Source organism: Lemur catta, chromosome 10 (genome assembly GCF_020740605.2).
Source record: "Lemur catta isolate mLemCat1 chromosome 10, mLemCat1.pri, whole genome shotgun sequence".
NCBI lineage: Eukaryota > Metazoa > Chordata > Mammalia > Primates > Lemuridae > Lemur > Lemur catta.
Window position 1 is genome coordinate 59,786,439 of NC_059137.1, and position 17,233 is coordinate 59,803,671.

At 31.4% G+C, this 17,233-nt stretch overlaps 1 protein-coding gene across 2 annotated transcripts in view; it reads left to right on the forward strand.

The window, feature by feature from the left end:
* KIAA2026 (KIAA2026 ortholog) overlaps positions 1-17,233 on the forward strand; it is a 90,779-nt gene that overhangs the window by 64,147 nt on the left and 9,399 nt on the right. The window contains exon 5 of one of the 2 annotated variants that reach the window (XM_045563870.1): positions 2,567-2,656. The exons of the other annotated variant lie outside the window; for it this stretch is intronic. Coding sequence (XP_045419826.1) covers positions 2,567-2,656 — 90 coding nt within the window. The remainder of the gene's footprint in view (positions 1-2,566; positions 2,657-17,233) is intronic. 2 annotated transcript variants of the gene reach the window in all.

Below are 17,233 nucleotides of genomic sequence, written 5' to 3' on the forward strand. Positions count from 1 at the left end.
TTAACTTGACTCTGTCTACTGAGTGTATATATATTAGGTATATGTGAGAGATATATAGAAAATATATATTAGTGTATAAAGAGTATAAATTGTTATGTAGATATTAACTCATTTAAATATAACTTCAAAGTAAATATTGCTAAAAATATTTTGAGCCTCAAATTCAACAAAATTTATATTTGAATTATATTTATTTTAAAGAGACAATTGTCTTTATCATTGTACATTTAATTCAATATGCCATCTCCTATTTAGAAATTCATCTTTTTGAATTTTCGTACTCATTAGCTCCATGGTACCAGACTGTTTCAGTAGCCATGCTGATTTCTAATTCATAATCTTTTAGTTAGTATCTTACTACTCAAAAGTGTTATCTGCAAACTATACCTAGAAACTTGTTAGAAATGCAGAATCCAAGGTCTCACCTCAGACCTACTAAATCAGAAATAATGTTTTAATAAGATCCCCATGCAATTCTTACACACATGAAAGTTCGAGAGGTGCTGATTTATTACAACTTACTAGGTAAGCCACTTGAAAATATTATTTTATATAGCTCTTTAAGAGGAAATCACTCATGATTTGGCCTCAGAACTAATATCCATTCCTTTAAATATAATATAAATATTTGTTGATATTATGATTAATTGATAATTAAAAGATCTTAAAATTTTTTTAGGGTATGTTTAGTTGTAGGGGTAATATGTCTTCATTGTTCCTGTAATTTCCTACAAACTGCATGTAAAACTTACCCTTCTTCCTTATTATATAGTGAGACAGCTAAGATGCAAGTAAAAATTCCTCTGAGCTTTGCCATATGTGCAAATGAGAAATCTATGCTATGATGTTAACTGGTACATCAAGTTCTGTGAAAAGATGTATAGCCATCCTTCTGCAGCCTCTGGGGCAAATTTGACATGGCCATAATAGCATATTATACTACGGGAAGTTTAATTCTCACTGAGTACTTAATAAAAATCTGCTATAGGGTCAACATTGTTCAAAGTTTAATAAATATAATAGAAGTTGAAGAAATTATTTAGCTCTAGAGGCACTTACCTGATTGGCCAGTCCACTGCTTGACCATCAACATTCCTTTCATAAGTAGATTTGTCAAATTGAAATGTGTAGTTTCTTACATCAAGCTGCACTCTCTTATTTTGTCACTGTTTTCTGCTCTGAAATTGTTTGATTTGGATTACTAAAGTACATACTTTCCCTACTTTATCAGTTCTATCAGTTTAAAATTTTATATAGATATTTCTAATATGTAATTGTTAACACTAATTATAACAGTATCTGTGATAATTTTTTCTTAGTCTGCTAGTTTGAACCGTATTGCCATTTTTGTAGATCAAAAGTGTATCAGTGATTTTATATGTTTCAACCCAAAAAAGGAAATTTAAGGGACTCCCTGTCTATTTTTCTCACTCAGTAGCCACCAGGAATTATCTTATGACCCACTTTTGCTTTTGTTGTTTTGATTTTCTAATAAAAGAAAATATGCCTTTGAGGAAAATGATGCCCTTACATAGCAATTAATGAATGTGACAAACATGGGACTGATGAAAGTTAATGGTGAATTAATAATTTATAAGTAGAGTATTTTTTTTAATTATCATAGTATAAACATTGCAACAAGACTTTTATTAATCTGAAGTTTTCCTCTATGTGGTTGCAGTTTTGTTTCGGAAATCATCTATTTTTTTTTCACATTAGATTTTTTAAAATAGTTTAAGTTATTTTAGGAAAAAAGTATATTGAATTAATTGGAGAAGTTCAGTATAATTTTACAAGAACTTATGTGTAGTTACTAATTTTTTTAATTGTTGCTGACACTTTATTGTTTAAAAATTTAGTAATTAAACCAAGCTAGTTCAGTTATTAATAACTAAGAATCAATTGTTTTGGCCATTTGCCAACATTACCAAGATGAAATAAAAAGAACCATACAATTATGAAAGGAAATAGATGCCATTTGTGGAGATGGTCTTATTAAAGACTAATAAGCTCATATTAAGAGTGTGTACTTAATTTCATCCAAGTCTTTAATATATTACATATACTTGTAATCCTTTGTTACTAGCAATCCCAACAGTAATAACTAAGGTTTGTTAAATTGTGTAGTTAGCAAACCAAACAAAGGTATAAGGACAGTTCTCCAGGGGTGCGTTTCTTCACCTGATAGGAGGCTGTCTGGTGAAGCATTTGTTAAAGGTGATTCAGTAACCTGTGAAATCTAGGGTGAGTTTCCAGATCTTTGTCATTCTGGGCTGAAAGTTAATAATGTTAAGAAAGTACCTGGATTATAAAACAAACTGAGAGGTGGGGATGTGGGATGAAACCACCAATGTTGAAATTTCAGCTTCTTTTATACTAATCCTGAAGTTCATACATCATAACAAGTAAATATCTTTTAAAATATAAACTGCGAGCTTTCCTTGCCTTTTACTATTACAGAGAAAAATAATTGTGAATTCAGTGTGTGTTAAAACAACTTCTGTTACCACATTTTGGGTGTTTTATATTATGTGTTATCAAGCTGTGTTTTTGTGTTTTATTTTAGCTTATTTGCACTAATCTTGATGAACTCAGGGAATTAATCACAAAAATCGAGAATGAACTCAAAGATCTGGAAAACAGTAGAAAAAAATCGGTAGGTGTTGATCCAAAAGTTCTATATATTATTGTCAGCATTAAAATTTATTCCTGCTTTTTTCTAAAGCCTTTTTTTGATTTTGTTCTGGATTACATGAAAATTTGCAATGAAAGATAGAAACATTGTTTCTTTTATTTCTCCTGTGTGGTCTAGTTTTCATTTTTAATAGACAAAAATGGTGCCAGGGACAATTAAATTAATTTTGTTTTCCTGGTTTATATCAGGTATAGTTTTAGATACTTCCCAATATACTGGCTGGTTGTTTTCTGACTGGTAGTTTTTTGGGTAAAGCTTACCTTACAAATATTCTTAATTAATAATTATATGCTTTTAATGGAAGTTTATGGCTTAGTATAACAGAAAATTTTAATTAAGTGTAACATAAAAGCAATGAAAATTTCTTAATCCTGCCCCAGATAATTTGTATATGTGTTTAACAATATAACTTTTTAAAGAACCTTTATCAGCTGAAAGTTTTTTTTAACTTCCACTATGTATTCTAAATTCATTATTAATCTTTACTTTCATTTTCTAATTTTTTTGTTCTTGAGAGACTAGAGTATAAAAGCATTATATTATTCACCCAACACTTGGTAAAACACTCAATTTTGCTACTGACTAAATCAATAACACCACTTAACTGGCATTTATAGTTGGGTTATGCACAAATTTGAAACACAATTACATACCAATAAATAAATGGGGAAGGAAGGCTTTAAACACTGTATAAAATGAGTCATTTAAAAAAAAAAAAAAAAGAAAAAAACAAACCTTTGTTTTATGCCTTAGGAATGTCATGAAGCCATTTTTAGGTCTTTGCCCAGAACCTGTTAATATAAATATGTAATATGGTTTGTGATGCAACAAGTTTGGTATCAGCAGATTTGTAGTAGTCATTTTATATGCTGTTAGGAAAGATGTATTTGTAGCACTCTGAAGGGAGGAGATTGAAATACTGTAAAATTACAACCTTCTGAGGTTAGTTAACACCAGGGTAAAACAGCCTTAAGCATTTCAGAAGTCTTTTGTGTGATGCACTTGAGAGTATTGCTATAATTTAAGAAATAGAATAATGTTCTTAATGATAGTCATCAATTAGCAAGAAAACATTATATTCAGTATACAATCTGAGAATGTAGAAAGCTGTATATTTTAGAAATAATTCCATTAAAAATGGTTTAGACCCTTATTAGACTTATGTTTTCATATGTATACTTTAGATATATGGACAGTCTCTTGATGTAGAAGATCAAGTATTAAAATTTACTGCTGTGATATATTCTTCAAATAAACATTTATATTAATATAATATGTTCTCTGCAGTAAAAAGACTTTTTTTGTTTATTTGATGTTTTATGCTCAGAAAGGACTGATTCTGTTCTTTAGTAGGAAAGAATAGTCTTTTGAAAATCAGGATTTTATTTATAGTTTTTGCAGGAGCTATTTGTTTTTAGTGAGGTGTTCATTGTATTTCATTCTAAGCAAAATTCTGTTAAATAAATTTGCTGATTTTTTATGCTACAGTTAAATATAACTTACTTTAATTTGTTCCCATATTATAAATTAGGGTTTTTATTTGTTTTCTAATGGATAGTTTTAAGCATAGTTTATTTAAGTACTTACTTATGGCATGTATGACAGGAGAAAAATACTTTTGCAGGCACCCTAAAATTTTTCTTTAAAGCCATCCACCTCACTTCCATTGGTGTTATGAGGTATAAGCATATTGCCTTCCTTCACAGGAACAAGTAGAAGAGTAAAAGAAAAACAAACTACAAATACTTGACATTATATTACTTAAGGACATGCATATCAGAAAATTTTAGATTATGTAAAGGGTTTAGTTGAGTAGCTTGGCTCTATAAATTTTTTACTTATCCATGCCCCCTGATATTTGCATATTATTAATAGTTTTAAAATATGTTTTTCACTCTTCAAGAAATAGAAATTCTTGGAATTATACTTAGCAGGAATAATCTTACTGAGATTACCAACATATGAGCTATATCCTCTTAAGTTAAACTGTCTAAAAGATTGCTTATGTGAACAGATTATCTCAATGAAATGGCTACATAGCATAAAACAGATAGTGAAAGTTTGCATCTCAGTATCATTCCTTATTTTGTATAAAAGTTAATATTGAGCGTGAAAAATAAAAGTTATGGAAATTAATGTTATTGAATGTTTATGTTAATATTTATAATTAATACTAGTTTGTTTGGCATCATTTGGGAATAAGATGTTCCACTTAATTGAATTTTCTAGACAACTGAAACTTAAACCTTTGATACTAAAACTCCTATTTTATTTATTTATTTATTTGTTTGTTTATTTTTTGAGACAGGGTCTCACTCTGACGCCCGTGCTGAAGTGCAGTAGTGCTATCATAGCTCACTACAGCCTCAAACTCCTGGGCTCAAGTGATCCTCTTGCCTCAGCATCCCAAGTAGCTAGGACTGTAGGCTGGTGCCACCACACTCAGCTAATTTTTTATTATTATTATTTTATTTTATTTTTTTAAAGAGACAGGGTCTCTCTGTGTTGCCCAGGCTGTGGTCTTGAACTCCTAGGCTCAAGTGATCCTTCCCCCTTGGCCTCCCAAAGTACTGGGATTACAGGTGTAAGCTACCATGCCCAGCCATTAATGAAATGATGAACCATTAATGAAAATGATTTCATTAATCATTTAATGGAAAACTTGCCTGCCTCCTTGTATTATACTGAACATAATTTAACCCTTTCTTGATGACTCAAGGATCATGATTATGAATATCAATTGTATTGTTACTCTGAAAATCTGTTGATATCAGTAGCTCTAATTAAACATTCATCAAAAGGCTTTTATGCTGCATATTTTGAAGGATTTTGTTTGTATTGTTGCTTTTGTTCTGTCTCTTTTTCATTACCAGGCTGTCTGTCACCTGTCATTTCTTGTGTGTCTCCATATACTTGCCCTAGCTGATATACTGTGGATTAAGAAAGCAGGTAACCATACTTACGAAAACTGGGCTCATGGTGAGGACCCAAGGGACTTTCTTAATAATGAAGTATATGAACTTGGTGATAGTGATAGCTATTTTGACTGATTTCCTTGTCTTATTGGCTTCCTTAACTATTTTCAGACAAATGAAATATTAATATTGATCTTCATAAGAGGCTATCACTGTCAAAGCTAAAATAGTATTTAGAGTGAAGACAAATCTATTATTCATTGTCAATGTTCATATCTACAATAATGGCTCCAGTATATATATCCAAAGAAGATATATTCCACATAAACATTTGGTTGTCATAAATGTTATAATAAAGATAAAAATGACAAATGATACAAGATTTAACATGGATTCATATAAACACCTAGCTGCTTCAGGAGGCTTCTCTGCAGGGCCTTTCCAGGTAGTTTTTCCTACCAAAGCAACAAGGAAGAATGATCCCATTTCCCCACCTAGGTCAATATTCCATTTTAAAAGTTTTTTATTTGTTTTTTTTTTAATTAATAAACTTTATTTTTTAGAGCAGTTTTATGTTTACATTAAAAAGCTTTTTTAACCTCCTAGAAGTTTTGCCATTGTATTAGATTTACAGTCTTTTAAAATCTAAATTCTTACAAGACAACTAATTTCATTTATGGTTAATAATGAGAAGAGAGAAAAGTGCTTTAATTTCTCAACTGAGTTCAGTTGACCCATTACATTTAGGGGCTTAGTCAAATAAGACTCAACATCCTTTAGATCCTGCAAAGCTATACTTAATTATCTACCTGAGATTTGTTTAAATTGAGACCCCTGGTTGAAATAAATATATAGATGACAAAGTCCTTTAATTTTGTCTTTCTCATCATTATTTAGATCATAGGATTCTTTAGTGATCTAAAGGAGAAATCACAACATTTTATTTTTGTGGTTTTAATTAAAAGATAAAATTTGCATTTTTCTTAATTATTTGAAAAGTATCCTTTTTAGTCCAAGAAATTTATTTTCAAGAAAGATAGAGCTAAGATATTGATAAATTTATCTGATCTTACTGTATTTGAAATTTGTTAGACATTGTTGCTTCCTAAATAATAAAAATTGGAAGATTTTGCCAAACTTATATGTTTAAGGTTTTCATAAGATCCCTTTTTCCCTCATATCTGTTTAATTTCCTTATGCTTTATATCATAGTTTAGATTTTCAAAAATATTTCAGTCTTCAATGAGGAAAGATCTGTGTAAAGATTGGGTAATAGGAAAAGTGAAAATTTGGCAATAAAAAGATGCTGTATATATAAGTAAAGAAATATCATCTGGAGCTTATAATGATAAATGAAAGTCTTAATATTGATAAATTAAAATTTTAAATATAAGACTATATATTTTATGATACATCTTTTGGCAGATAAGTACCTCAGCATTGAGCAGTATTTAAGACAGATTTCAATTATTTCTAAATTTTATGTTCAGTATGTAAGAAAAACTATAAAACTGCTTGTACTCTTTTATCCTGTGGTGCTATTTGGAATTTAGCTTTTATTTTTCCCATTTCTTCCCCCCATCCCCTAAAAATAATTTACACAGTGGTATATTTATCAGACTACCTCTAATAGTAGGAATTTGGAAATAGCCCATATGTCCAAAGTAGGGAGATGACTTGACACACTGGTATATAGCTAGTAAAATGAAATACTGGTAAGTCATTGTTACAACATGGAAATATTTGTGAAATGGTACATTTTAAGAACATACAAAATAATATGTGTATAATGATTATAGTATGTATAGAAGCATGTTAAAAAGGAATTTCAAGTAGTGGATAAAATTAATCTTTATTTAAAATAATTAAATTCCTAATGCAATAATAATACTTTTCTTACTTAACCAAAGGATGTACATTAGCTAGACCAAACATTGGAAAAGTCAGAAACTTAGATCAGAAATAGTAATACCCCATTTTTTGGTCACAGAGTTCTGTATAAGCCAGTGGTTCTTAGGGCTTGATTTTGCTCCCCTTCCCGCAGGAGACTTTTGACAATGTCTGCAGACATTTTTCGTTGTCACAATTTAAGAGGTGGTGCTGACATTTAATGGATGGAGGCTAATAATACTGCTGAACATCCTACATTGTACTGATCCTACAGTGTACAGGACATTCCCCCACAGCAAAAAATTATTGGGCCCCAAATGTCAGTTGTGCTGAGGTTGTGAAAACTTGATATAAGCCTATATTTGCTAAGTGTCCTATTCTGTCATTCTGTCTACTGCTGCCAACTTAGGGGGAGAAAAACAAGTTGGTGTTTTCAAAGTTAGGTAGAAATCATAATACTAGATCCCATAATTGAGAGTATTCTATTACATCATATGCCTCTAATTCAGACTTGTATTTGATGGAATTTGTGAATGTCACTGTTAACCTTTACCCTTCGTGATTCCATGAGATAGTGAAGAAGGATTCTTGACATTAGTTTCAGATTTGTCTTTAGCTATCTTCAATCCATTATGATTTGTGGCCTCTTCTAAGAATGTTTACCATTTATCTTTTACCTTCTTTAGTATGGGAAATGAAGAAACTACAAATAACATGGTTGTATATGTACTTCTTTATTCATTTTTAGAAATAAAATGTGATATATTCTTAAAGTGAAGCATAGTAAGGAATGATACATAGGTAAATGGAAAAATATTGTCAAATCATTTCTAAAACTTCACTTATTACATGTATTTATATGGACCAAAAACATAATTGCCTATAATGAAAGCCTGATAGAAAGCAAAGAAATTATTATGCATTAATCTTATTTTCTATCACCTACCAAAAAGAAATTTTACTCTATTATAATGAAGGATGATGAGATTTTTCCCTCTTAATTTCATATCCTATTTTCTTATAGTGAGGCATCAAATCAATATTATTTATAGTCAGATGTTTATAGTACAAAATCTACTTTACTACAGTGTAAGGAACGTTAAGTACATTCTGAGTCCTTAAGCACTAATTAACTTTATTTAATGGCTTTGGTTGTAGATATGGTTGCCGTAATCTCACATTATTCTTTTTTTTTTTTTTTTTGAGACAGGGTCTCGCTTTGTTGCCCAGGCTAGAGTGAGTGCCGTGGTGTCAGCTTAGCTCACAGCAACCTCAAACTCCTGGGCTTCAGCAATCCTACTGCCTCAGCCTCCTGGGTAGCTGGGACTACAGGCATGTGCCACCATGCCCGGCTAATTTTTTCTATATATATTTTAGTTGTCCAGATAATTTCTTTCTATTTTTTTAGTAGAGACGGGATCTCACTCTTGCTCAGGCTGATCTCGAACTCCTGACCTTGAGCTATCCACCCGCCTCGGCCCTCCCAGAGTGCTAGGATTACAGGCGTGAGCCACCGCACCCGGCCTCACATTATTCTTAAAATTAGGTTTAGTTAAGGCTTTAACAATTACATCCTTGTGTATAATGTGCTTTTTAATTCTAGATCTACTGGTAAACAAGTTAATAGTTAACAAAAGTGAAAACTGTATCAGCTGTGGGAGGAAAATTAACCTATCTTTAGTTATATTTAAAGCTTTTAAAAATTAACATGACCTATTGGAAATGCTGCAAAACAGATAAAGTAAGTTTTCTTAGGTTTTCTTACTTACCTTAGTTGTGAATACTAGTCTTACTCATCAGGTAAATGTTTCCTAAATGTCTTCTGTAATGCTATGTATAGTACTAGGGACTTGCTAGGGATCCAAAGATTAAACCAAGTTCCTGTATTCAAGGAATTCACTTAAAGAGTTTAAGATTTTATCCTCAACCCCAGGGATAAATTTTTAATTTTAATCAGGGTTGATTGGGCTATTATCCTTTCATTAAAAAATTTAATCTTTTATTTTCAAGCTATGTTTATTCAGAAGTCACCAGACACATTAGATACTTGCTCACATCTCTTAGTTACATGTCTATATGTTGTTTGGGAGTAGAGTGGAAGGGCAAATAATGTGGATTTTATGAAGAATCAAATGTTAACTGACATGTTCAAAATCATAGAAAGGAAAGCTAGATGACAGGAAATGTCAACCAGAACATATATGTCTGGTAAGGCAAACAAAGCTTCAATCAACTGTAGTCACTGAATTTATCTGAGAATATATTATTATTGTCTTCATTCATATCCTACTCTGCTCCACTAAGAACCAGATTTCAGCCCTTGTTAGTAGTGCTCACTGTTTTTACTTACTGCAGTGTGGCATAGTCTGAATCCCATCAGGGAAACTTTCATGAAAACACCAATGAAAAGGCAAAGAGATTATATGGTGTTTTTACATCAGGCAGAGAGTTAATGCTATATATTCCCAGCATGGAGTACTCTTCAAGAAGACTTGAATTAGGTGGCAGATCTTTCCATAGTCAGAGCTTCATAGTGTGGCTTTTACCTTTTGCCTTAAACCTTTTTGAAATACTTACCACACATATTATTCAAATATAAGTAACAATTTAAATGTCAGATATTTTTCAAAGTCCCAGTAAATTTGTATAATCTTCTGTTTAACAGTTACTATCTTCCACTGCTCTGGAAAATTGAATTTAAATCTATTGGGGGGAGGGGTTAAGGCCAAAACATGAGCTTTACATCATTCTGGATTTTTATATTACAGAAGATACCGAAATCTTTGGAAAGACCTTAGTTCAGTGCCTTTTATGAATTGGGAAATAATATCATCAAAAACTTGAGAGGACTGAACATTAATAAAATTTCCCCACTATTTTACCAGACTGTAGAAAAAGGGAAGAAAATGATACATTATATATTGAAGGAAAAGTAACTCAGAATCCAGCAGCAAGCAAAAAGGAGCCTAAGTGTAGAGGGCACAGAGTCCACATGTGGATGCTCCAGTACTTTAAAATGGAAAAAGGCTGTATGGGGACCAATTTCTTTTAATGTAACAAGTAGTAGCAGCTGCTGTTAATTAGAATAGGAGACAGTTAAGGCACATTTATTGACAGCATGAAACACTAATAAATTTTAAAAAGACAATTGAAAACTTAAGAAAGCACATCTTAGGAGTCTAAAAGTATAATAATCAATAACTGTTTAATATAAGAATATAGGTAATAGACCTAGAAGCCTCAGGGCTGCCTGATAGTCACTGTATAAAAACATAACACAATAACTTGTTCATAGTGATGACCCAGGTCTCAGGAGTTAAACTATATTCATTGTGTTGTCAGAAAATCTGAAAGACTTATATTTTAAGAACATTTCTTAATTTTTTTTAATCTAAAGAGGAAAACTTTTGCATCTAAGGAGGAAACGTCAGTTATCTGAGAAATTTACTTATATATTAACACATTAACTGCCATGTGAGTTGTACTTAACTCATGCTAGTTTTGAGCCCAGGGCCTCGTTAAGCATATATAACTCGTGTCTCTTCACCTTGGGAGCCATGAGGACTGTTTTTCAAGTTGCATATAACTCATGCACAGAAAACAACAAAAAATAACAAATTTTTCATTAAATTAGAAAGGATTGTTTTGTTTTCAAAGTTTTTATCCTGTTTTCGTAATAAAACACCAGGGCCCCAAGGAAAAAAAATTTTTTTCTAGTGTGCCAGTCAATGTGTTAATAGTTGAATAACTATTGTGGGCCTTTTTTGTGTTAGGCATTGTGATAGAGTATGAAAAAGCAAAAATAAGTAGGACCTGCTTTTAAGGTATTTCCAACCTTAATTTCACTTAGGTGGAACTTTTTATGCCTCTGTGATGCCAAATAAACAGTGTTATTTAGTCATTTAGATTGTCCTGTGAATTGCTTGAGAACCCACCTTTCTGATAGCATGTATAGATGTGATAAAATTTTATCAACTTGTTTGCTACCACCATTTCACTAAAAACAATCAAATTCAGATACTCAGCCAGTGGTTAATTTCCCATCCAGAATTCATTCTTCTTTGTAAATGAAAATGATAGCATATCATCTGTTAAATGTACATTGTTAGATTTTTCTTCCCCAGTGATAGTCTGTTTTTCCTTCTCTACAAAGTCAGAAGACACAGCAACTTACAGTGTTATCATCATTATTGTAGTTGTTTGCTTCCATGTTTTCTATTTAAATGCTAACTTAGAAATATAATGTAAATGTTGTATATAATATTCAACGTATTCAGTGTGGGATGCCTTTACAATAAAGCACAAACGCTTTCCTATTAAATTAGTCAAGTGAAAATTGGTGAAAGTATCCTAAGAGAAAATAATAGGGTAGAATATTAATAGTTCATGTTAGAACCTCTGGCATTATTAAAATACTTTTTAACTTTTTTCAAGACATTTTACTATACTGTCAAACTAGCACTTTTTTAAGGGACTGTATGCCAACAAGATGAATGCAAATGTTTTACTCCCAAAACTGTGAATATGCAGAAATATGTGATTATGGTAGTAGTTTGTCTAGGCAAGCAATAAGAAAGAAAAGTGAATACTTATTGAATATAGTATTACCTTTTCATTTAGTAGTATTTAGACTAAGGAGAATGTCAAATAATTAGTTTATTAAAATACTTAATTGCAATTAATTTTATTTGTGCTATGTTTTTATACACATGGGTTTAGATTATATGAAAACTACCTTTGGATATTGCTAGTGATTTTAAATGAGACATCTTTAGCGCCTGACTGGCTCAGTCAGTAGCACATGAGACTCTTCAATAAGATATCTTTGTGTAGGGATTCACTTGGCTTTTCTAAAAAGTATTTGCATTTTATTTGAAAAGCATAATATATGAATATTTAATTCCTTTTCAAACACAGAATTTATGTCTGTGACAAGAATCAAGCCTGTAACAAAAAATGTTTTGTGATCCATGTTTCTGTGATCTAACAATCTATTTGTAAATAAAAGCGTACAGAAAAGTAGTATTCATACTTTGATTATATACATCATGTTTTTGTACTGTTCTTTTTAATAAAAATGGTTTTGTCATCTCCACAGTGCCTTCTCAATTTAAAAAAAGCGTTAGTGTATTTTTATACGATTTTAATTTTTCTTCATATGACTGCTGGTACTTGTTTTGTTTAGATAAAACATTACAGGAAAATCTATGTGAGTAACCAAATGGCTTGTGTAAACAAGTGACTTTTACCCAAGTTTAACATACAGAGCATCTAAATTTATTAAAATGTGCAAAATATATCCATGGTGATGAGACATTTAATAAATCTACAATTTATTTATTTTCCTCTTTTTTTTCCCTTTTAGGTGTCCAATGTCCCCAGCATCAGTAGATTGCCAACTCCCTCTCCTTGCAACACCCCAGCCAGCATTATGCTGGTGCTGTCATACCCACCCCAGATTACTGCAGCAGAATGGAGTTGTTCTTTAGTTGTAAGGTAAGTTTCCCTCCCCTACTCATTTCACACACAGAGACACAGCCTTTTTTTTTTCAATATTGTGTAGTTTTGTAAGTTTTTCTAAAGTTTCATTTTGTTTATAATTCCTTACGTTATTAATGTATTGCACTCAAAAACTTATAAAACTGCATAATATAATAAAGGACTTATCTTGTGACCATAGACCAGCTCCTTTTTGTAGTAATCCCTATGGAGTAATAAAACCTCCACTGTTTGGTAGTTGGGGCATCTCATGGAAAGGGAGCTGGCAATCTGCAGCTGCAGTGGACATTGGATGAGAAAGCAATGAAAGGTAAGCTTCAAATTTAGACTATACTATATGCCTTTGGTTCCATGGTGCATGCTTGAAATTCATACTTTATGTTAAACTTTATAGTAGGTTCATAAAAGAAAAATGTTACTCTCCTCTTTTTTAAAGTGACCTTCCATAAATATTTGAATTATTAAGTTCACATAATATGTTAGGATTCTCTTAGAAAATATTTTTTATCCCTGAAAATAGTGAGAATTCTAACATTGGAAGCAGTTAATTTATCCCCGTATTCACATACCTGTTTATAAAGTGAGGACTAAAATTATATACATGAAGCTTATTAAATATATTTTTATGAGAGAAAGTTATAGAACTGCTCCACAGATGATCTTTTATGAAACCAGCTACCTGCTGTCATTATCTTTGATTCTGTATTAATCATTGTGGATAAAGATTATAAGAGCCTTACTGATTTTTATTACATCTGGATTCTCTGTGTTTGAAGATAGAGGAATTCACTGTTTTATTTTTGTTTTGATTTACTTTTAAACTTTAGGTCACTATAATTTTAATTATCATAACTTTTAAAATTAACAAAATAAATTTTAGATTTTAATTGTTGCGTTACAGAGATACCTACATGTAAATATAGGTACTTACACAATATAATATTTCTTCAGGAATTATCTATTTGAGGACCAATAGAGACAACATTGTGTAGTGAAAGGAGAGTAGATTTTACAATTCAGGAGATACAGAATTCTAACGTCTACTTCTATTTAAAAGTACAGTTGTCTCTCGGTATCTGTAAGGGATTGGTTCCAGGACCCTTACACGCCCACCCCCATGAATACCAAAATCCACAGATGTTCAAGTGCCTTATATAAAATGGTGTAGTATTTGCATAGAACCTGCACACATCCTCCTGTATACCTTAAATCATCTCTAGGTTACTTAAAATACCTAATACAATGTAAATGTGATATAAATAATTATTATACTGTATTGTCTAGTGAATAATGACAAGGAAAAAAAACTCTATGTATTCAGTATAGATGCAACCATCCATTTTTTTCCCCCAAATATTTTCAATCCATGATTGGTTGAATACAGAACCCACTGATGCCGAGGACCACCAGTATGTCCCTGTGTAACTTTAGACAATTTTCTTTAATAATTTCATCCTAGAAGAAACATGATAATTGTTCTTGGTATTTCCCTTCTCTGTGTATATAAATAAAGTTGACCAGGCAGAAAAGTTATTACTAGCTTTTAGTTAATGATCTGATTTAAAGTTTAACAATTTGTTTTGATTTTTAAATATATTTCATATTAGACCCAAGATAAGGCAGATTGTTACCATCTCTAATTTCTTTTAAAAAAATTATAACTTGTCTTCTCTTTGCATTAGTTCCATTGTGTACTGTTAAACTCTAAGACCACCACTAAGGAGAAAGGGACGATGTCATTATTTTAATTCCATTTAGGTGGTAAGCATGTTTTGATCAAAGAAGATGATATATGAAACAAGCACTATCAGTTTCCCTTTTACTTTCAGTGGCTAAAGCACCTTACAAATACCAATCCTAGAGCAGCGATTCTCAACTTTTTTAAACCTATACCCCCTTTAAACCATATAAAAACTAGACTCACATACCCCATGGCAGGGCATAGGGGTGCCCTTTGTTGAGGTCATTATATTCTTTATGTATATCTTCTAGGCAAAACGTTTCATCACTCATTACTTTCCTATAATTTGTGTTATGAAAATAATAAACTTTTTAGTCTTTTCTAAATACAGAAGGATTAAATATGCATTTTCAAATTATAAATGAAATACCATACCACCACTACCCCAAGTTGAAAGTACATCATATAAGGAAAGGGAAAAAGCCCGCAAAACATACATAAAGTTAAAAGGCCATAGACATTTTAGAACAGATTTGTGGGTAAGATAGAGTTATATGAAAGCTAGAAATTTGTTCTCCAATTAATATTTAAGTTTGTTTCCTTGTATATAGTCTGATAGTTCAGTAATATATTTCTCCATGTTGGAGTAATGAAAAGTTAGTAATCAAAATAAAATAAAAAGATAAAAACTTTATAATCCTTTTAAAACTCTCATCTACAAAAATTAACATTTTAATTTAGCAGAGACACAAATACAGCTAACAAGTGTCTCAAAATAACAGCATCTCACTACACAGTCTCCCCTTCCTGTGCCTCATCTACCTAGACCTAGACTAAAGTCTTCTGTCCTATATTACTACTAGGAGTCCTTCTGCATCCCCTACCCCATCACTACATGCTAATCCAGACAGCAACCATACTGCCCAAGTTAACTTTGCTGCTGTCAAAGTCTCCTTGTAACCCCCCAATGAGGAATTCAGCATGCCGGGTGCTCCCTAGCCTTTGAACACTTTTCCAATTAATTCTACCACAAAGCATTTTCTCCCTACCTTCATTCTTAATACCTTCTTTCTTCTCTCTTTAGCTTAGGAAAAATTTACTTCCACTCTTACCATTTCATTTGTGAGCCAAATAGTAGTTGGGAAGTAGAAAAAGAATGTTGTTTCCATGCCTTATTAAAGGGAAAAATCTACCTATTTTGTGTTTTTTATTGAAACAACCCTACCTCATTCCGCAAAGGATTTTAGGTAGCTGTCATCTGCCTTTTCATCTTCCTCCATTTAAGTTCACTTTCCCTAGATGAAAGTCATTTCTTGTTCAGTTTTATTGTTATCCGTTTAATAAGTTTTGTTTTCATGGGTTAGAATAAGACTTTATACTATCTTATAACATTTCTTTGAGAAAAATAAACTTTTAAGGTCTAACTCATTGTTAACTTGGGTCCTGTGTGTACTTTCAGAACTCATTTAATACAAAAGAGGCTTATGTATGTTAATATATTACTTGAAATAAAAATTACTTTTCTTGGGATTTTTTTTCTTAATACTATGATTTGTCATGCCACTAAAAAGACAAAAATTTGTGGTTGAGCTTAGATTCCATATTCATTATGTGTGCATACACATATAATACCACATCTTTCTACTTTCCCCTTCTAAAATATAAAGACCTCAGAGGTAGAAATATAACTGTCTGTTTTTATGTGCATAAACATTCTGTTTAAAGCACAAATTTTTTTTGGTAAAACTGTACTATTAATCATTTAGATTTATATGTGACTAAAATTTCCATGACTTAAATGTTGAAGGTGTGTGTGTATGTGTGTGTGTGTGTGTGTGTATATATATATATATATAATATATATATTTGGAAAATTTATGCACATATTTATAATTTTGTTCTAGACAGTGGTAAATTTTCTGCCTTAATGTTCTACATATATGCAAATTGTCTGACTTAACAATTGCTATAGGATAAAGTCTAATTTTATGCATGTTAAATGTGATCCATAACATATGTAGTTGTGTGTCTGTTAGAAATAAAACACATGGATTGTATGGTATATGAATTATATCTCAAAGCTATTACAAAAAAAATACAACATCATTATGTAACAGTAGATGATAATGATAGATGTACACTAACATTGTAAAAGAGTGGGGATTGGCTTAATTGCTATAAATTTATTCCTATATTATTCAAATAATTTTATGTACACTGGTAAGGTATGTGTTTTGTAGAGGTGTTTATAGCCTGTGTCAGATTGAATTTATGTGATGCTGTTCTTAAGAGGTAGTGATGTAGTTATAAGGTCTTGGACTTCACAACCAAGCAGATGTGGGTTTAGGTCACCAGACATTAACCAACTCTTGAGTCTCTCTGAGCTGTAGTTTCATCCTTTGTAAAGTGAACATAACAATGCAAACACCCCAGAAGGGTTTTCATAAATGCTAGAGCTCTTTCTAGATATAGATATTTAGGGGGATGGGGGTGTGTGTGTGTGTGTTAAATACCTAGGGTAATACTTAACAAATTGAGGGGACATCAGTAATT